This window comes from Mustelus asterias, chromosome 22 (genome assembly GCF_964213995.1).
Source record: "Mustelus asterias chromosome 22, sMusAst1.hap1.1, whole genome shotgun sequence".
NCBI lineage: Eukaryota > Metazoa > Chordata > Chondrichthyes > Carcharhiniformes > Triakidae > Mustelus > Mustelus asterias.
In genome coordinates, this window is record NC_135822.1 from 18,484,456 (window position 1) to 18,507,497 (window position 23,042).

At 45.4% G+C, this 23,042-nt stretch overlaps 1 protein-coding gene across 1 annotated transcript in view; it reads right to left on the minus strand.

Annotated features, from left to right (window-relative positions):
- LOC144509746 (paired box protein Pax-7-like) overlaps positions 1-23,042 on the minus strand; it is a 644,004-nt gene that overhangs the window by 12,973 nt on the left and 607,989 nt on the right. The window contains exon 10 of the mRNA XM_078238530.1: positions 4,279-4,525. Within this exon, the coding sequence (XP_078094656.1) occupies positions 4,279-4,525 (247 nt within the window). The remainder of the gene's footprint in view (positions 1-4,278; positions 4,526-23,042) is intronic.

The window sequence follows — 23,042 nt, forward strand, 5'->3', positions numbered from 1 at the left end:
AACACACACCCCTCACTGGAACCCTCTGATATAACACACACCCCTCACTGGAACACTCTGATATAACACACACCCCTCACTGTGACACTCTTATACAACACACACCTCTCACTGTAACACTTTGATATATTCCACACCCCTCACTGTGACACTCTTATACAACACACACCTCTCACTGTAACACTTTGATATATTCCACACCCCTCACTGTGACACTCTTATACAACACACACCTCTCACTGTAACACTTTGATATAACACAAACCCCACACTGCAAAACACTGATAATGCACATACTCTTCACTGCCAAACTCTGATATAACACACAGCCTTCACCTAACACTCTAGTATAATACACACCCCTCATTGGGACATGCTAATATAATACACATCCCTCATTGGAACACCCTGCTATAATACACACCCCTCATTGGAACACTCCGATATAACACACATCCCTCACTGGAACACTCTGATATAACAACACACCCCCTCACTGGAACACCCTGATATAACACACACCCCTCACTGGAACACTCTGATTGAACACGCACAGCTTACTGTAGTGCATTGATTTGATAAAAGCTTCACTGTCGTAGTCTGGTATAACATACACCCTTCACAGTAACACTGTAACAAATCCCACACACCTCACTGTAACACTCTGACATAAAACACCCCCTTACTGTAACAATGTGATGAAAGACAGATGCCTCATTGTAATACTGCGATATAACACATGGCCCTCAATGTATCACTCTGATTTAACATACACCCCACACTGCAAAACACTGATATAACACACTCCTCACTCGAACACTGGGATATAACACACACACCTCACTGTAATGAACTGATATTACAAAACTCTCAGGGCAGTATGCTGGTATAACACACACTCCTCACAGTAACACTGTGATATACCCCACATGCTTCAAAATAACCCCCTGATATAAAACATCCTCTTAGTTTAATATTGTATTAAAACACATACCCCTTACTGTAACACTGTGAAACAAAACACACCCCTCACTATAACACTCTAATATAACACCCACTCCTCACAGTGAAACTCTAATATAACACACATCCCTCACTGCAACACTCTTATACAAAGCACACCCCTCACTGTAACACTGTAATATAACACACATCCCTCACTTAAACACTTTGATATAACACACATTGCAAAGCACTGATACAACACTCACTCCTTAGTGAAATATTCCTCATGTTCACCCTCTGATATAACACACACATCTCACTGCATCACTGTGATATAACAAACACCCCCACTGTAACACTGTGATATGACACATACCCCGCACTGTGACACTCTGAGCTAACACACACAGCTCACTGTAATACTCCGATATATTCCGCACCCCTCACTGTGACACTTTTGTACAACACACACCTCTAACTGTAATATAACACACAACCTTTATTGGAACACTCTAATATAACATACACCCCTCACTGTAACACTGTGATACCAGGTTAAAGTCTAACAGGTTTATTTGGTAGCACAGGTCACTAGCTTTCGGAGCGCTGTCCCTGATGAAGTGACTTGTACTACCAGGTAAACCTGTTGGACTTTAACCTGGTGTTGTGAGACTTCTTACTGTGTTTACCCCAGTCCAACGCCAGCATCCCCACATCACTCTGTGATATAACAGATACCCCTCATTGGAACACTCTGATTGAAAACACACACCTTACTGTAATGCACTGATATGACAAAAGCCTCACTGTAGTAATCTGGTATAACATACACCAGCGGTTCCCAAAGGGTGCGGCGCGCCACACTGGTGCGGCGAGAGAGGATGGCAAGTGTGGCGGGAAGATTCAAGGACAATCAAAGAAACATTTAAACATGGTTTAAACAAGCATTGTTTTATACTTTCTGGATGACCCATGATCATATTATAAAGTAGCTGTGTTCTATGTTATGAATCAATCACTGCTAGGAGTTTTTTTTTGTTTTTGAATGTATTTCTTATCAATAAAAAATTTGGTGTGGCGCGAGCAAATTTTTATTCCGAAAGTGCAGCCCAGTGAAAAGAGTTTGGGAACCACTGACATACACCCTTCAAAGTAACATTGTGACAAATCCCACACACCTCACTGTAACACTCTGATATAAAACACCCCTTACTGTAACAATGTGATGAAAGACAGATGCCTCATTATAATTCTGTGATATAACACATGGCCCTCAATGTATCATTCCGATGTAACACACACTCCTCATTGTAACACTTTGTTGTAACAGACAACCCTCATTGGAACACTCTGATATAACACACGCCGCTTACTCTAACACTGGGGTATAACACACACACCTTACTGTAATGAACTGATATTACAAAACGCTCAGGGCAGTATGCTGGTACAACATACATCCCTCACAGTAACACCGTGATATACCCATAGGCCTCACTATAACACCCTGATTTAAAATATCTCCTTAGTTTAACATTGTAATAAAACATATACTACTCACTGTAACATTGTGATATAACACACACCATTCATTGCAAATCTCTGATATAACATACATCCCTCATTGTATCACTCTGATATCCACACACCTCACTATAACACTCTGACATAAAACACACAACTTACTGTAATGCACTGATTTAACAAAACTCTCACTGTTGCTCTGGTATAACACACATCCCTTGCTGTAACACACTGATAAAGCACACACCTCTCACTACAATGCTTTGATACCACCCACATCCCGCAGTGCATCACTCTAATATAACACACACCATTCGCTGTAACATTCTACTATAACACCCACTACTCACTGCAACACTCTGATATAACACACACCCCTCACTGTAACACTCTGATATAACACACACCCCTCACTGTAACACACTGATATAACACACACCCTTCACTATAACACTCTGATGTAACACACACATCTAGCTCACTGTAACACTTGATATAAAATATACCCCTTAATGTAATGCACTGATGTAACAAAACCGTCACTGTAGTTTTCTGATATAACACACATCCCTCACTGTAACACTCTGATAAAAAATACACCCCTCGCTGTAACACTTTGATAGGACACACACCCCTCACTGTAATACTCTGATATAAAACACACCCTTCACTGTTACACTCAGACATAACACAAAAACCTCGCTGTCACACACTGATATAACTCGCACCACTCACCACAACACTCTGATATAACAAAACTCTCACTGCAGTACTCTGATATAAAACACATCCTTCACTGTTACACTCTGACATAACACACACCCCTTACTAAACCACTCTGATATAACACCCCCCCCCCGCTAACACTAATATAAAACACACCCCTCACTGTAATATTCTAATACAACACACACGCCTCACTGAAATATTCTAATATAGCACACGCCCCTCACTGAAATATTCCAATATAACACACACCCCTCACTGAAATATTCTAATATAACACACACTCCTCACTGCAACATTCTAATATTACACACAACCCTCACTGTAACACTCTGATAAAACACACACCCCTCACTAATATAACTTACACCTCTCAAAGTAACACTGATATAAAACACACCTCGTAGTGTAATGCACTGACATAACAAAATCCTCACTGTAGCACCCTGATGTAACACACAGCCTTCACTAGAACACCTTGATATAACACACACTCCTCACTTCACTCTTCACTCTGGAAAATCCCACACCCCTCACCGTAACACTCTGATATAACACACACCCCTCACCGTAACACTCTGATATAACACACACCCCTCACCGTAACACTCTGATATAACACACACCCCTCACCGTAACACTCTGATATAACACACACCCCTCACTGTAACACTCTGACATAACACACACCCCTCACTGTAACACTCTGATATAACACACACCCCTCATTTGAACACTTTGATATAACACACACCCCTCACTGCAGCATTCTAATATAACACACAACCCTCACTGTAACACTCTGTTATAAAACACCACCCCTTATTGGAACACTCTGATATTACACGAGGTGTCCAGCATTTTCTCCCTCCCTAAACCAAGGCCACTAAGTTATGTTGCTGTTGCCCTAATGCTCTCCTTTGGCTGACTGACTCACTGCACAGCATCAGGATGAAACCTGCCTCTCCTGTCCCGTCCCTTCCCCTCCAGCCTGCATTCTGACATAAGGAGCACCCGTTGCCCACCCCATTCCTCTGTTACTGCTCTGCTCGCTGGAGTGTAGTACCAGCAAATGATGCTTACTCTGTCCATACTGGGCATACTGGTAGCCAGGCACAGGGTCCATGCTGTATCCAGATGTGCTGTAGGCAGGTGTGCAGTAGGACTGTGAGCTGGGGAGGCTGTCCACGCCCTTGATGGAGTCTGCTCGCTGGCTGCAGCTGGCAGTAAGTGGGTTTGAGGTGTCCAGGCTACCATGCAGAGGGGAGATGGAGAAGTCATGCTGTGGCTGAGGGGGCACTGCTCCCGGGTTACTCAGGATACTCATCACCTGTGGAAGAGAGAGATGAGAGATTAATGGTGAGATTCCAGCTCATTCCGAACAGAGGCGAGGGGGTGAGATAGGAAGGCAGGAAAAGGGAGGGGTGACAGGAGAGAGAGGGGGGAGAAAGGAAGGGCTGAAGGGCAAAGCGAATTGGGAGGAGGATTAGAGGCTGGGAGTGGGAGGGGGGCAAGATGGAGAGGAGTGTGAGTTGAGTGAGGGGAGGGGGGATGGTGGGTTAAGTCAATAAAGGCATTGACTGTTTGGATGAGAATAATCTGGTTTGTGGAAACTCCAGGAATCATGCTCCTGATCTGATGTGTGCAGAGTGGACTGTGACTCTCCCCTGGGAAAGTACTCCATGTTTAGACACTGCGATACCCCAAGCTTGTTTGGGACAGACAATGAGACTGGGATGTGGGATGGTGATAACCGTGGGTACAGGCTGAGGTCGGGAGGAGGACTGATGTAATGTCGAAATATGAATTCCTGATTCAGACGTTTTGGAAGCACAAGAGTGAAAGCTGAGAAACGATTGCTGATGAGTTGATCCGGGACAGTGTGAAAACTGTCCGCATGCACACTTTGATCCAGAGAATACAGTGACCAGGACACAGTGACCAGGACGCAGTGACCACAGCACAGTGACCACATCACAGTGACCAGGACACAGTGACCAGGACACAGTGACCACCTCACAGTGACCACGACAGAGTGACCACAACAGAGTGACCAGGACACAGTGACCACCACAGAGTGACCAGGACACAGTGTCCATGACACAGTGATCACAGCACAGTGACCAGGACACAGTGACCAGGACACAGTTAACACAGCATAGTGACCAGGACACAGTGACCAGGACACAGTTAACACAGCATAGTGACCAGGACACAGTGACCAGGACACAGTGACCACAGCATAGTGACCAGGACACAGTGACCAGGACACAGTGACCAGGACAGAGTGACCACAGCATAGTGACCAGGACACAGTGACCAGGACACAGTGACCACCTCACAGTGACCACGACAGAGTGACCAGGACACAGTGACCAGGACACAGTGACCACCACAGAGTGACCAGGACACAGTGTCCATGACACAGTGATCACAGCACAGTGACCAGGACACAGTGACCAGGACACAGTGACCACAGCATAGTGACCAGGACACAGTGACCAGGACACAATGGCCAGGACACAGTGACCAGGACGCAGTGACCAGGACGCAGTGACCAGGACACAGTGACCACAGCACAGTGACCAGGACACAGTGATCAGGACACAGTGACCATAGCACAGTGACCAGGACACAGCAACCACGACAGTGACCAGGACACAGTGACCACAGCACAGTGACTACATCACAGTGACCAGGACACAGTGACCAGGACACAGCAACCATGACACAGTGACCAGGACACAGTGACCACAGCCACAGTGACTACATCACAGTGACCAGGACACAGTGACCAGGACACAGTGACCACAACACAGTGACCAGGACACAGTGACCACAACACAGCAACCATGACACAGTGACCAGGACACAGTGACCAGGACACAGTGACCAGGACACAGTGACCACAGCACAGTGACCACAACACAGTGACCAGGACACAGTGACCACACTACAGTGACCACAACACAGTGACCAGGACACAGCAACCATGACACAGCGACCATGACACAGTGACCATGACACAGTGACCATGACACAGTGACCAGGACACAGTGACCAGGACACAGTGACCAGGACACAGTGACCAGGACACAGTGACCAGGACACAGTGACCACGACACAGTGACCAGGACACAGCGACCATGACACAGTGACCAGGACACAGTGACCACAGCACAGTGACCACGACACAGTGACCAGGACACAGTGACCAGGACACAGTGACCAGGACACAGTGACCACAGCACAGTGACCACATCACAGTGACCAGGACACAGTGACCACAACACAGTGACCAGGACACAGCAACCATGACACAGTGACCACGACACGACACAGTGACCAGGACACAGTGACCAGGACACAGTGACCAGGACACAGTGACCACAGCACAGTGACCACATCACAGTGACCAGGACACAGTGACCACAGTACAGTGACCACAACACAGTGACCACGACACAGTGACCAGGACACAGTGACCAGGACACAGTGACCAGGACACAGTGATCAGGACACAGTGACCACAGCACAGTGCAGTAAGGGTCTCACAACACCAGGTTAAAGTCCAACAGGTTTATTTGGTAGCACAAGCCACAAGCTTTCGGAGCGTTGCTCCTTCATCAGGTGAGTGGAAGTTCTGTTCACAAATAGGGTATATAAAGACACAAACTCAATTTACAAGATAATGGTTGGGATGCGAGTCTTTACAGGTAATCAAGTCTTAAAGGTAGAGACAATGTGAGTGAGAGAGGGACAAGCACAGGTTAAAGAGATGTGTATTGTCTCCAGCCAGGACAGTTAGTGAGATTTTGCAAGCCCAGGCAAGTCGTGGGGGTTACAGATAGTGTGACATGAACCCAAGATCCCAATGCAGTCACGGGCATTCAGCCTCTGATCTTCGGGTCAGCGTTCTCCAAGGCGGCCTTCACGACACATGACAACGCAGAATCGCCGAGCAAAAGCTGATAGCCAAGTTCCGCACACATGAGGACGGCCTCAACCAGGATCTTGGGTTCATGCCACACTATCTGTAACCCCCACGACTTGCCTGGGCTCGCAAAATCTCACTAACTGTTCTGGTTGAAGACAATGCACATCTCTTTAACCTGTGCTTAGCCCTCTCTCACTCACATTGTCTGTACCTTTAAGACTTGATTACCTGTAAAGACTCGCATTCCAACCATTATCTTGTAAATTGAGTTTGTGTCTTTATATACCCTGTTTGTGAACAGAACTCCCACTCACCTGATGAAGGAGCAATGCTCTGAAAGCTAGTGGCTTTTGCTACCAAATAAACGTGTCGGACTTTAACCTGGTGTTGTGAGACTCTTACTGTGTTTACCCCAGTCCAACGCCGGCATCTCCACATCGTCACAGCACAGTGACCAGGGCGCAGTGCCAGGACACAGTGACCAGGACACAGTGACCACAGCACAGTGACCAGGCCACAGTGACCACAGCACATTGACCAGGACATTGCGACCACAGCACAGTGACCAGGACACAGTGACCACAACAAAGTGACCACCACACAGTGACCACTGTGGCCACAAGATAGTGACCATGACACAGTGACCACAAGGTTTTAAAGTTTATTTGTTAGTGTCACAAGTAGGCTTACAATGAAGTTACTGTGAAAATCCCCTGGTTGCCACACTCCAGCGCCTGTTCGGGTACACTGAGGGAGAATTTAGCATGGCCAATGCACCTAACCAGCACGTCTTTCAGACTGTGGGAGGAAACCGGAGCACCCAGACACGGGGAAAACGTGCAGACTCCACACAGTGACCCAAGCCGGGAATCGAACCTGGGTCCCCGGCATAGTGAGGCAGCAATGCTAACCACTGCGCCACCATGCCTTGACCACAATAGTGATCACAACACAGTGATCATGACAAGGACTGCATGGTTCATGTTGATTGGCACTGCTGCCTCACAGTGCCAGGGATAGAGATTTGATTCCAGCCATGTGGAGTTTGCACGTTCTCCCCGTGTCCACATGGGTTTCCTCTGGGTGCTCTGGTTTCTTCCCACAGTCCAAAGATGTGTGGGTCAGGTGGATTGTCCATTCTAAACTGCCTCTTAGTGTCCCAAGATCTGTAGGTTGGGGGATTAGCAAGGTAAATATGTGGGGTGCAGGGATAGTGCGGGGGGGGGGGCGGAGGGCTTGGATAAGATATGTGCAGATGGATGGCTGAATGGCCTCCTTCTTCACTGTAGGGATTCTATGATTCTATGACAGAGTGATCACAACACAGTGATCACAATATGAGGCCAACTTTGCATCAGAATACAAGTAAATGATTCCATTAAAGGCAGACAATCCATCGCAAGGGAAGGAAACAAAAAAAACACGTTGGCCATTGTTCACTCCTTTTCCTTCTGCATTGAGAATGTGTAAAGCAATGTCGATGGTTCCTGAATAAAAATGAAAACAGTGCGCAACATCTGTAAAGCTTTATCTGATCAGTACTGGATGGGTGGGGGGTGGTGGGGTGCAGAGGGACCTTGGAACTGCTTGTCAATCACACAGACTGACAGGGCTCCACAGAAATCAGAAACAGCCGCATTGATTACTGCAGGTACTTGGAGTTGGTTTGCTTACTGATCAAGGCTCTCCTTTGAGAACTTTCTACAGACTGGGATGTTGGCTGTTCCGAGGGCTGGGGAGGATGGTGTTTGAGATAAATCCAGGATGTACGGATAAACACTGGGTCTCCCTGAAAGATACGCAAAGCACCCTCAGGGCATCTCGCACTTTCCCTGTGAGATAGTCATTTTTTGAGAGAGAAAAAGTAATTAATTCTGGCAACTTCAGAGCCAACAGCCTCAGGGAGTGCTAATCCCACAGGGAGCATTACTTAACCCACACAAACAACAAGCTATCTGTTCCACTTACATGTGCTGCTGCTAAAGAGGGAGTTTCACTGTCAGGACCCCTTTTAACGAGGGAATTTCACTGTCAGGACCTCTTTTAAAGAGGGAGTCAGTGACAGGAGGCTGGGGAAGAGAGGTTACCAAGAGATGGTAGTAGATGAACATCTGTAGAGATACACTGCTGATAGAGAGTTTAATCCAGCTCCTTCACAATGTTGCTCGGTAACTCGTCTCCTAACAACTTGAGGACATAAATTCTCAGCACCTTCAGGAGAGGACCTGAACCCCAGTGAGAGTCAGTGCCTCCAGAAGAGGAACTGAACCCCAGTGAGAGTCAGTGCCTCCAGAAGAGGAACTGAACCCCAGTGAGAGTCAGCACCTTCAGAGGAAGGGCTGAACCCCAGTGAGAGTCAGCACCTTCAGAGGAAGGGCTGAACCCCAGTGAGAGTCAGCACCTTCAGGAGAGGAGAGGAGCGAACCACAATTCGGGTCAGCACTTTAAGGAGAGATGTTGAACCCCAGTGAGAGTCAGCACTGTTGCGAAGTTCGGTGGTTGTAAAATTGTAAAATGTTAGGGAAAAAACATTGCACGGTCCCTTTAAAAAGTGGTGCTTTTTCTGTGCTCAGAGAGTTTAAAAAATGCAGGTACATAGAGAGCCCAAACTGAAACATTTGTATTGAAAGGCCCAGCAGCAGTTTTACCAAGACAACAGGCTTTTGAATTTAGCCAATCAATTTGAATTAGGCACTTAGATACCAACAACCTATTAAATTTAAATCTGATGTTTTTGACAACTTGGGACCAATCCTATTGTGGGAACTATTGATATGTCATCACAGGTATAAAAGAAGGGGGTCAGTGGGACAAAAAGAGAGAGCAACTGCCACCTGCCAGAGATAACAGCTCACAGCGAGAGAATTACTGGCTCTAATAGCTTCATCTTTGTCTTAGAGAAAGCACTATCTAGATAGCAAAGGTAGCAAAGAAGAAAGAAGTTCCAGGCAGAAGAATCAACAGAGAAGGCCCTGAATATTCTGGAAGACAAAAAAACCTGGTTGTAATTTAGAGAGTGACTAAATTCTATTTTTGTTAATGAGTGGGAATTGTATTTATTGGAACAGCGCACCATTAGAATCTTGTTTTATTCGAGAATAGTTAACAGTTAGAAGGGATTTATTCGGCTTGTTAAGAGTTTAGTTAATTTGTTCACTATAAGTTAGATAAATAAATTGTTATGTGTTGATTTTAGAGTAAGTGTCAGGGATTTATTTTGTTTTTAACCACTAGAAGGTGCTGAAGCACAGGTCACACCACTTCACACACGTCTTTTACAGATTATAAGGCGAGGTACTCCTCTTTGGGTGTTTTGGTGTTAGTTCTCAGAGGGGGGAATCAACCTCCGCTTTATAAGGAGAGGAGCTGAACCCCAGTGAGAGTCAGCACCTTCAGGAGAGGAGAAGAGTTGAAACCCAGTGAGAGTCAGCACCTTCAGGAGAGGGGCTGAACCCCAGTGAGAGTCAGCACCTTCAGGAGAGGAGGAGGGGAGGCAAGAGGGGTGAATTAGGCTAAAGTATTTTTAAATCTATTACCGTTTCTGAAATAGTCCCTCAGTTTGAAAATTGACACCAGGACAAAAATGCAGGATGAAAGTATTCCTTTAACCCATCAGTAATCCAGTTTTTATTCACTCACTATTTGGATAGGATTCTCATGGAATATCAGCCTGCTGTTCCCAGGATAAAATTCCAGAGCTTTTTTTGGTTGTGATGTTATTAAAACATTGTTTATAATGCAAGCTGTGAATAGTTGGTGCAAGGGATCACTTCACCACTCAGCAATGTGACAAGACCCTACAGACCCAGCTTCGCTCATTCCCACCCAGATACACTTTCACTCCTTGGCAGGGCCTGGGGATTTATGAAGCCAACGGGGCCAAATTCAAGTGGCTATCACACACACTACTTTCCATTGAAGATTTCCACTAGTTAGCTTTAGAACACTGCTGGATATACTGGCATCCTCCTCATGCTAATAATATGTTGATTATTTTCTTGTGTTTAAGGTCACAAGGGGGATGAGTTTTTTTGTCTCAGTTTCTTTGTTCCCACAATGTTACCTGCCAGTGATGTGTTTTGACGTGATCTGACCACCAGCTTGGCTCAGTCAGGGTAATGTGGGCTCAAACTCTACGATGCAGTGCAATACTGTGAGATCTCTACTCTGTGGGAGCAGCAGTGCTGAGAAAACATTACATTGTGTGAGGGGCAGAATTGAGGGAAATCTGTGCTGTCAGAAGGGCAGTTCTGATGGAAATCTGATATGTCAGAGGGACAATACTGAGGCAGTGCTGTATGTTGTATGGGATAGTACTGACTGAGTGTTGCACTGGTTTGAGGAGCAGTTCTAAGGGAGGTCTGAAATATCTGAGGAAGTACTGATCGTAATCTACACTGTCAGACTGGCAGCATTAATGTACTGTTGCGCCTTTAAAGGGGCAGTACTGAGGGAGATGTAATACCAGTCACTGCAGGCCCTGCATCCTTCCTTGTGCTGAGACACATTGCAGCTCAGTGAATTTGTGAAACAAGTTCTTGCAAAGCATTGAGGCTTGGGCATCAGCTCGTTCATTTGTCCACAAACTTTACACAGCAATTGTTAAACACTCCAAAACTCAATTGTGAAGGACTTTCTGGATCAAAAAGGATGATCCATTTCTTTCCCCTCCACCCACTGCACTGCCACCACCTCCCCCTTACAGTGGTGCCACTACCAACAAAACTCTCCCATCTTCAATCTAAACTTGTCAACCATGGCTCAGTGACTGGCTCTCTTGCTTCTCAGTCAGAGGATAGTGGATTCAAGTGCCATCTAGCATATAGTCCAGGTTGACACTCCCAGTGCAGTATAGTAGAGAGGGATTGCTACTCTGTCAGTCTTTGAAGCCCTGTTTACCCTCTAAGATGGAGCTATTCAAGAGGGAGCATTTGAGTTACCCCAGTGTCCTTGTTAACATTTATTCCTCAACCAACACTATCCCAATCAGATGATTTGATTACACACTGCTGCTTGTGGGACCTTAATATGTATTATATTGCAACAATCACGGTACATCAGAATGAACTTCATTGGTTGTAAACCACCTTCGGACATTCTGATGTTGTGAAAGGTGTTTTGAAAATTTAAGGTTCCACTTGTTTGAGGGCGTGAATAGATAAAGATATTTAAGATGGAAAGGGGGCAAATAATTGCTAAATCAATCAAATTTAACCCCTGTTCTGGATGGGTAACAACTGTAGAGAAGTAGTTAGGGAAGAGATAGCAGAGGCACAATTACAAGCACATCAAAAATCACCCAAAAATAGAACAGTGCCAGAGTACTGGCAGACAATCTGTACATAAATAGGGACCCATAGACCAATCCACTTAACACCAGAGGTAGGAAAGATAATCAGATTTTTGATCAATGAAGTAATAAAAAACACATCCAGAAACTGAAGTTATAATACAGTCAGCACAGTTAGCCAAAAGGAGAAGTCATCCTCGATCTGCCTTCATGAATTATTTGAAGTAATAATAAGCGTAGATAAGGGTAATAGGGTAGATGTAATGTATTTGGATTTCATAAAGCCTTTGATAGGTACTGCATAGCAGATTTACAGTACACCTGTAGTCAGAGGACAAGTAGCAGAATGGCGAGCAAGCTGGCAACAAGAGAAAATAGGGAGTTGCGGTTAAAGGCTGGTTCAGATTGGTAAATGGCGGAAGTGGTTTTGCACAAGATTCGGTACTGGGATCACTGTCTGCTATTACATAAACAATTTGGACTCGGGAATTGAAAATACAATTTAAAACTTGACAGCAGATGCTAACTTGGAAATTGTAGTTAATACAGAAGAGGATTATGGCAGGAAGACATTAATAAACTTGTAGGATGGGCACATAATTGTAAAATGAACATCAATATAGATAAGTGAGAGGTCAGCCATTTGAGGAAGAATAAGGAGACCACATCTGCCTTGGGAAATAAGTATCTAAGTGGAGGAACGGAGGGATCTGGGGATACAGTACAGATTGCGAAAACAGCGACATAGGATACGAAGAACACAAGGGAAGCAAAAAAAGCTTGGGCAGCACACAGTAGTACAGTGGTTCGCACTGCTGCTTCACAGCGCCAAGGACCTGGGTTCGATTCCCAGCTTGGGTCACCGTCTGTGTGGAATTTGCACGTTCTCCCTGTGTCTGCATGGGTTTCCTCCGGGTGCTCCGGTTTCCTCCTATAGTTCAAAGATGTGCAGGTTAGGTGGATTGGCCACGCTAAATTGTCCATTAGTGTCAGAGGATTAGCATGGTAAAAAGTGGGGTTGCTGGGACAGGGCCTGCGTGGGATCATTGTCGGTGCAGGCTCGATGGACCGAATGACCTCCTTCTGCTCTGTAGTAATTCTATGATCCTATGAAACCTCTGGACTTCATTTCCAGAGGGTTCAAACTGAAAGGCTAGAAATTATGTTAAATCCAAATATGACATTAGGTAGACTGCATTTAGAGTAGTGTGAACAGTTCAGGTCTCCAGATTATATCAAAAAAGGACACTGGAGAAGATGCTGAAAATATTTACAAGACTGCTGATACAAGAATTGAGAAAGTACTATTAGAAACATTTGAACAGGCTGGGTCTCTTTCCTCCAGAAAAACTAAACTTGAGGTGGATGGAACCCACTAGGGGCAGTGGCGGTTGGGGGCAGTGGGGATCAGGAGGGGACAGTGGGGGTTGGGAGGGGGTGGGGGGGTTGGGAGAGGGCAGTGGGGATTGGAAGGGGGGTTGAGAGGGGGCAGTGGGGGTTGGGTGGGGACGGTGGGGGTTGGGGCAGTGGGGTTGGGAGGGGGCAGGGGGCTTGGGGGCAGTGGGGGTTGGGGACAGTGGGGGTTGGGGGGGACAGTGGGGGTTGGGAGGGGACAGTGGGGGTTGGGAGGGGGCAGGGGGCAGTGGAGGTTGGGAAGGGGAGGTGGGGCAGGGGCAGTAGGGGTTGGAAAGGGGCAGTGGGGGTTGGGGGCAGTGGGCATTGAGGGGCAGGGGGGTTGGGAGGGGACAGTGGGGGTTGGAAGGGGGCAGTGGGGTCAGGAGGGAGCTTGGGAGGGGGCAGGGGCAGTGGGAGTTGGAGGGGGTTGGGAGGGAGCAGGGGGCTTGGGGGCAGTGGGGGATGGGAGGGGACAGGGGGGCTGGGAGGGGACAGTGGGGCTGGGAGGGGGCAGTGGGGGTTGGGAGGGGGTAGAGGGTTTTTTGAGGGTGTTGGGAGGGGGCAGAGGGTTGGGGGGGGCAGGGGGCAGTGGGGGTCGGGGGGTTGGGAGGGGGCAATGGGGGTCAGGGGGGTTGGGAGGGGGCAGTGGGAGTCAGGGGGTTGGGAGGGGGCAGGGGGGTTGGGGGCAGTGGGGGTTGGGAGGGGGCAGTGGGGGTTGAGAGGGGACAGTGGGGCTTGGGAGGGGACAGTGGGGCTGGGAAGGGACAGTTGGGGTTGGGAGGGGGTAGCTGGGTTTTTGAGGGGGTTGGGAAGGGTACCTGGGCTGAGAAGGGGCAGTGGGGGGGGGGGGGGGGGGGTGGAAGGAGAGACGCAAGCTATAAGACAATTAAATGGACTACCAGCAATAATAAGATTTGGTCCAGGGCTAGAGGAACAAAGATGATTTGGAAAGAACAGAGATTCTGTTTAAAAACACTGAACAGTGACTGGAAGGTGCCTTTATTTTCTCATTGCCTTGTAATACACTTATTTGAAGATACTCTTGAGTGACAATGAAATCTGTTCTCACTCCATCTGTGAGCAGTAATAAAAGAAATGTCTTTGCTTTGTATTGGAAGGAGTCCTGGCTGAGCAATTGCTGACTGCTGTGTGGTGTGAAGAACTGGGAACTGTTGGCAAATGATTTTGATTAAGGTTTAAAGTTCTCTCTGTGTTCTCTCTGTCTCTCTCCACACTCAGCATTAGAAGTGCACTGTAACCCCCGCCGGGCACAAGTAATAGACTACACCGAGTGACTTATTGGATCCAAACGAGGTTTCTTGAGATCTTTCAGGTCTCCTCAGTGGTTTCAATGAAAAGTGAAAGAGAGTCAAAGTACAAAGAGTGACAGGGGCAGTCAACCTTGCCTTAGGCGACACTGTTTGCAGTACTGATAGACCGAGTTTCAGAACCCTGCCCTCCACTCCATCAGTCAGCCCCTGTAATCTATATCGAGCGCAGAAGACGGGTGCGAGGGGAATAGGAGAGCAAGAGGCTCAAGAGTTACAAAACCAGATCGCACTGTTTCCAACTCTTCCTTTAAAGTACTGCTTCTGAAAGATAGCAAGGTCGAGAAAAGAGTGGGGAGGGGGGCGTCATTTGATTTAAAAGGGGGAGAAAAAAATTGGAAATTGGGACTAAATAAGACATGAGAGTGAATGCAGTTCACAGGGAGTTAATTCATTCATCAGCTTACAGTGGAATCTGTAACCGGGCCTGATAGCATTTAAATGAATAGTGTGTCCCAAACACGCAGCAGCGTTAAAAGCCGACTCAGTGACTGACAAATGCAACTGATTTCACGTAACCTAATCCCTTCACTTTCATATTTCAGTTTGCTGATGGATGTTGAAATCTTGAAATATTATTTAACCCTTTACCAGATCACACTGAGCTAGCACCAACCGTGCTACTCTCTCTCCCACTGGGTGATACTGAACTAGCACCCACTGTACAACCCCTCTCCCACTGGGTAACACTGAACTAGCATCCACTATACAACCCCTCTCCCACTGGGTGATACTGAACTAGCATCCACTATACAACCCCTCTCCCACTGGGTGACACTGAACTAGCATCCACTGTACAACCCCTTTCCCACTGGGTGACACTGAACTAGCATCCACTGTACAACCCCTCTCCCACTGGGTGACACTGAACTAGCATCCACTGTACAACCCCTCTCCCACTGGGTGACACTGAACTAGCACCCACTGTACAACCCTCCTGCACTGGGTGACACTGAACTAGCACCCACTGTACAACCCTCCTGCACTGGGTGACACTGTGATGACACCAACTATTGAGGGGAATCCTCTGAAGCCAGCAGGGCCCATCTAGTGCTGACTGTGTAGGCTGCCCACTTGGCAGGAGACATACCTCAGGTCACCATGCTGAGGCAGTAGTGAGCATAGTGATGACCGTGAAATGGACATCCTCAATGCTGAACACTGGGTGCCAATTTCTCAGGACTTACTGCCTTGACATAAACAAATTTAACAAAAAAAATTAAAGGAAATAAACAGATGAAAACTGCACACAGTTAAATAGGCCTGTTATTCTCAGATGAAGAATAGGAGGGGAGATGATGTTACACTGCAGTGAGTGGGAGCCAAAAAAAAAGGAAATTCATTAGAAAAACAAATTGAACCTCAAAAAAATTGTGATGAGTGCAATTATGGGTATTTTCATGCCTCATTCAATCTGTTGTAATTAATAGATCTGGACTGGACAGTGTTAGAGACTGAGCTGAGCTGGCTCCTGTCTGGCAGAGAGCAGATGACAGCGATGATTTTCTATCTAGTCTCCAAGTCACTGGACTAATTGGTTGCAGTGAGTTAATGAAAAGTGAAAAGCTCCAAAGGAAAACACAGTGAAGGTGAGGGTGGAGGGGCAGGAAGGTGGAGGGAAAGGAGGGTGGAGGGGCAGGAGAGTGGAGGGAAAGAAGGATGGAGGGGCAGGAGGTTGGAAGGGAAGGAGGATGGAGGGGAAGAAGGGTGGAATCATAATCTGGGTTCAATTTAATGGCTACGGCATTGGCCCAATCCATTTGCCGGAGAGCCGGGGGCAACCCCACTGTGGTTATTTCTGGAAGCCCCGATGTGATTACTTTCCGCCATTGGAATTCCTGGTCCTTTGAAAATGAGGTTCCCACCTCCAAGAGCTGCCAGTCAATCAGAGGGCTGACAGAAGGCCTGGAGCCTCCAGACAGGCCGCCATAGCAGGCACCCTGACCATGTATCTTGAGCCTCCAGTGGTGATGGGATGAGGCCCTTAAAAGTGGCTCTTAATGATTGGCCTAAGGGAAGAGAAGCTGATCTCAACTTTGACTTCATGGAGGGGGCCTGGTGTGTTCTGTGGTGGTGCAGGAAGATGGGAATGTGACAGTTTTCCACTCTGCCTCCTGGCCCGTTCCTGGGGTGGGGAGAAATAATTAAATTCCATTCTGTGTGTCTGAAACATACTGCGCAAGAGCCGAACCCCCAGTCCCATAGTGACTAGAAACCTCACGCTGCTGAGGTGTGTTCCTTACAAAAAACAGATTGTAGTCTCTACTTTTGGTGCGACTGATCTTCCTCTTTAGCTTTGTGTTCTCCTCACTGTGTTGACCCTGTGTTAAAACTCATTGCGATGCTTTGCATTCTAAGTCAGAACTTCCTCCTACAATCTACGGCTTCGTAAAATCCACACTTGGTCTCAGCACTCCTTACATGATCTTAAACTCTCTTCAATGTTGGTGCCCTTGTCTAGATTAACCAGTCAGGTGAAGGCTATTTTTGCACTATGTTCCATCAATATACGATTGGTGAGTGAGAAGCCAATAAACAGCCTTTGCTGCCACTTGGAGATGCTATGAGGGGACATTGAGCTCAGATTTCACCCTCTGGATTAACTTCTCCCTTTAATTGCCTTTAACCACTAAATGAGAGACAATTCTAAATGATGAAGAACATCACTCTCAACCAATCCCTGCTGCGGCTCTTACACAGAAGAAAGCTACCAGGAATTTAAAAACATTCAAAGCACTTTTCTAAGTAATGTTCTAATGACAGAAGTCTTTTGTGATGTAACAGCAACAACAACTTGCGTTTATATTGTGCCATTAACTTCAGAAAATGCACTAAGGCACTTCACAGGAGCATTATCAGATTAAAACTTGACAGCGAGACACCACATAAAGCAAAATTAGGACTGGTGGCCAAAGCTCAGTCAAAGAGGGAGGCTTTAAAAAGCATCTGAAAAATGAGGAGAAAGGTTGAGAGGCAGAGAGGATTAGGGTGGGAATTCCAAAACTTTGGGTCAGGCAGCTGTAGGCACGGTTGTAAATGATAGAGCAATGAAAATGAAGGATAGGCAAGAGGCCAGAAATGGAGGAATGAAAGTTTAGGGAAGCGTTGTAGGATGGAGGAGGTTAGTGGTAGGGAAAGACGAGGCCATGGAGGGATTTGAACATGAGAATGAGAAATTGAAAATTAAATGTTGCAATAAGTTGTAGTTTATACTTCCCTTAAGTTTTGATACACTGAAATGAATGTTTGTTGGGTTCAGTGTCATGAGCCTTGGCTCAATATGGAGAGTGCAGAAAACTATTCAACTATCGTGGGAATCATACTGGTAATCAGTCAAGAGTTCATTGGATGATCCTTTGCTTCTGTAACTCGGGGCTGATGAGGATCTGCCCTGAACACTGGGACAACTCAGACAGTCCAAGGGCAATCCATATCCACTCGTTAGATTAATAATGAGAAGAAATTTAAATACTTAACAGGATTATATAGAGAAAGAGAAAAAAAAGATGCAAGTACCTTATAGACTGGGTTTATGGTGGGGGTTTGCTTGAAACCTGTCAATCAAACAGATACAAACATACAAATTCAGAGCAGGAAGAGGCCCTTCAAGTCTGCTCCAACATTTGATAAGATCCATGGCTGAGCCGATTGATGTCCCAACTCCACTTTCCTGTCTACCCCCTTATTGATTAGAATCTATGTAACTCAGCCTTGAAAATATTCAGGAGGTCACGTGATGCGAGCGCATGAATAGCAATTTTTCCGTGAGCTCTGACGCTGTGCAGCTGGAAATCCTTTCATTTATCATGCTTACACAGCTTGTACCTACCTAATCTGGGAAAGAGAACTCCATATTGTGTCTCTGAAATATTTTTGGTTAAACATTGATGACAAAATGACAAGAAATATTAAGAAAATTGTCGACAAAAGGGAGCAGTCAGAAGTAACCGTGGTGGACACAACTCCTCAACATGGTGACTTAGTGAACAAACAGGGTCTCGATCTGGCACTCTTGAAGGCATGATGACTACTAATATTATTAAGGTCATTGATGGGAAACTCGGTCCATTAATGCAAAATATAATTGCTCATTCCATAGAACTGCGGAATACTGGCAAACGGCTTGATGAAGCAGAGGAGAGAATTGTTACTGTCGAAAATACAACGTCTTCGGTTGAGGCCCCCTTACAATCCTTGGAAAGCAGCTGCGTGGTACGTCAGAATTCCTTAATGATCTGGAGAACTGAGGCTGGAGGAAAACTGTCTGGATTGTTGGTTTTCCAGAAGACACTGAGGGTAAACTCCCAGTTAAATTATTTGAGAGCTGACTACCATGTTTTCTTAATTCAGAAATGAAAGCTAGGTGGATTAAGGTGCACATTGTATCCTGTCTCTGAGGCCTAGAGACAGTCAATGACCCCAGCTTGTAATTATGCATTTTCATAGCTTGAAGTATCGGCAAACAGTATCAGAGGTCAGTAAACATAATGGGATCTTGCTCTATGATGAAGCAAAAGTCTCCTTCTTTCAAGGTTTCTCAACAGTGATACAACAGAGACGCAAGGGTTTTGATGAAGTTAGAAGATGACTGAGAGCCACTGGAATGCAATATGGCCTACTGTACCCTGCTACACTGAGGGTAACATTCGACAACTCTATAAAGATGTTCTCATTCCAGTTAAAGCCATGGTTTTTGTGAACTCTGTGGATGCCAATAGTTTGGAATAGCAGACTGCAGTTCACTATAAAATCTGGACTCTATCCCTTCTCATTATAACTCCTTCTTGATTCTGTGTGGGTATTTATCATTCTGACAGGGGTGATCTAGTAATTGAGTACTACAGTGAGTTTATATCCTTAAAGTTGGCAGGGACTTCCATTTGTCCTTAATGGAAAACATTCCTCAGCGTGCTCCTTCTAGTTAAGGAGTACACTGTGGAGATTGTGCAACACTAAGGCTATTTAAAAATATCCTTCTTCCTTTCTTTTCATCCGTACGCTTATAATGGTAGGATATGTTTAATGGTCTTCTTTGCTCTGATTACGATAAACATGAGTAATGCCACTGCTAAGAGGTGAGGGAGTGGATTCAGTTTTAATAGAAGAGGTTAGAATGCAGAAAGGACATTCTGTACTCGCCCTTTTTGTGATATATCTTGTCTCCTCTTTTTTGATGGGAAAGACTCCTTGGCGTAATTATGAAGGTTCATAGGTATAGTCCTGCTTGGCCTCACATTTGGTGAAGAAAACCCTCTTAGAACTAATGGCTTTGTGTTTTTTTGAATTATTCTGGGGTTAAAGAAGTTAATTGGTTCCTGCAAGGGTACTGACAAGTCTCATGTCCTAGAAAGATACTTTATAATGTGTCACTGATGCTTCTGGTGTGGCTGGCAATGTGGAAGTATGTTTTGGTGCACGCCTGAGTGAGGTGGGGAAATCTTTGGCGGATTAGCCATTTTCTCTGTGTCAATATTCTATACTGTCTCTGGCTGAATAAACAATGTAAGAAGTTTAACAACACCAGGTTAAAGTCCAACAGGTTTATTTGGTAGCAAAAGCCACACAAGCTTTCGGAGCTCCAAGCCCCTTCTTCAGGTGAGTGAGAATTCTGTTCACAAACAGGGCATATAAAGACACAGACTCAATTTACATGAATAATGGTTGGAATGCGAATACTTACAGCTAATCAAGTCTGCATTGGAGAACTGTGTAAAGAGTAAGGGGGGAAGGTGTGGGATTGTTAAGGGGCTGCTGCACCAGGAAAGCATTTTGAAATGAATCTCTATATCCCCCCATATTATTCACCTGATTTTGTTACTAAAGTTTTTATGGATTTTGCTGAATTAGCATCAACAAACTTCTTCATAGATGGGAACTTCAACTGTCATCTTAATCCTTTGATGGATAAACTTCCCATTATTAGAAATTCTCCCACTCAACAGGCAAAGGCATAGATATGTGAGGATGTGGGGTACTTGGATGTTTGGAGAACATTGCATCCTAAAAATAAAGACTTCACCTTCTTCTCCACTCTCCACCAATGTAATACAATTGATTATTTTTTCATGCCAAAAATGCTATTACACTTGGTGGTCTCCTGCTCCATAGGTAGCATTACACTCCTGTCTTCCAGGAACTTTTATTCAAGGGGATTTATCCTTGGTTTAGATCTTGGAGATTTAATGCATCTCTGCTTAAGGATCATAACTTTATCTCGTACTTTAAAGCCGAATTTGTTCTCTTCTACTCAGTCAATTCTCTCTCTGAAGTAAGCCGTTCAAATCTGTGGGAAACTCACAAAGGGTTTGGTCATTTTGCATATGGCCAACAAAAAGTGTAAAATGCTGGAGTGACAGCACCAGCTTGAAGGGAAATTGGTTGAACAGGGAGGGAGTATGGTAAGAATTCTAGCCACTCAATGCTGAAAGGAATTAATGAATAGGATGATTAAGACAGAGGATATTAATAAGGCATTTAAAAGCTTCTATGCCAATTTATATAAAACAGATCAGTCTGGAGATGCACTAGTACATATGAAGCGTTTTCTTCCTTTAAACTCGCAACAATTTCTGAAGACCAAAGTTAGACCCTAAAAACCCCCATTTCTAAGGAGGAAGTGGTTTTTGCCTTGAGGAATCTTCAGTCTGCTAAGGCTCTGGGGCCTGATGGTTCTGGGAGCGAACTTTGTAAGGAATTTAAAGATTTGCGAATAGATCCTCTGATCGGTATGTATAACCACTAATTCAAAGCAAGTCTGCTGCCTCAGGCGCTTTGATGTGGTACCTTATCAAATGCCTTCTGGAAGTGCAAGTACATCATATCTACAGGTTCCCCATTTATCGTTACTTGTTACTACCTCAAAAAACTGCAATAAATTAGTCAAACATGATTTCCTTTTCGCAAAACCACGTTGACTCTGCTTGATTGCACAGATATTTCTAAGTTCCCTCCTATAATCTCCTTAATAATAGATTCTAGCATTTTCCCTATGACAGATGTTAAGCTAACTGACCTGTAGTTTCCTGCTTTCTGTCTCTTCCCTTTCTTGAATAGAGAAATTTGCTACTTTCCAATCTAATGGGATCTTTCCAGAGTTAAGAAGATTTTGGAAAATTAAAACCTATACATGTACTATCTCCCCAAGTCATTTATTTTGGGACAGTAGAATGAAGATTTATCATATTCTCGTCCCCAACCATTATGACTTTTCAGAAGATCAAACCAAATTAGACACATTTGTCACTTGCTTACAGTCAGAAATAAGATCAACTTCGGAGTCCACTATCTACAGACCTATGCCAGAGATAGATGCTTAAAGGGGCAGTACCATTTGCTGTGCCCATCTGGGTTGACGGTGAATTATCTGCCAACTTGCGCTAAGAAATCTGGAGTCTGGCAGTCTGATATGCTCCTGTTGAATAGTTCTTTAAACACATCATAAAATGAATGCAACTACAACTTGCATTCATATAGCATCTTTAATGTAGTAAAACTTAACAGGGCACTTCACAGGTGTGTTATCAGAGCAAAAATTGACAGTGAGTCACAGGAGATCCCAGGATGGGTGAAACAAAAGCCTTGTCAAAGAGGTAGGCTTTCAGGAGCATCTAAAAGGTGGAGGAGAGAGAGGTACAGAGGTGAAGCAATTTATGCAAGGAATTCCAAAGCAGAAAAAGCATGACTGTTAATGATGGAGGAATACAAACCAGGGAATGTCAGGAAGAACTGGAGTAGTGCAGAAAGCTTGAGTGATAAGGAGGGAGGAGGTCACAGAAATAGGGAGGGAGAAGGTCACTGAGATAAGGTGAGGAGAGGTTACAGAGATAGGGAGGGAGGAAGTTACAGAGATAGGGAGGGAGGAGGTTAAACAGATAGAGAGGGAGGAGGTTAGACAGAT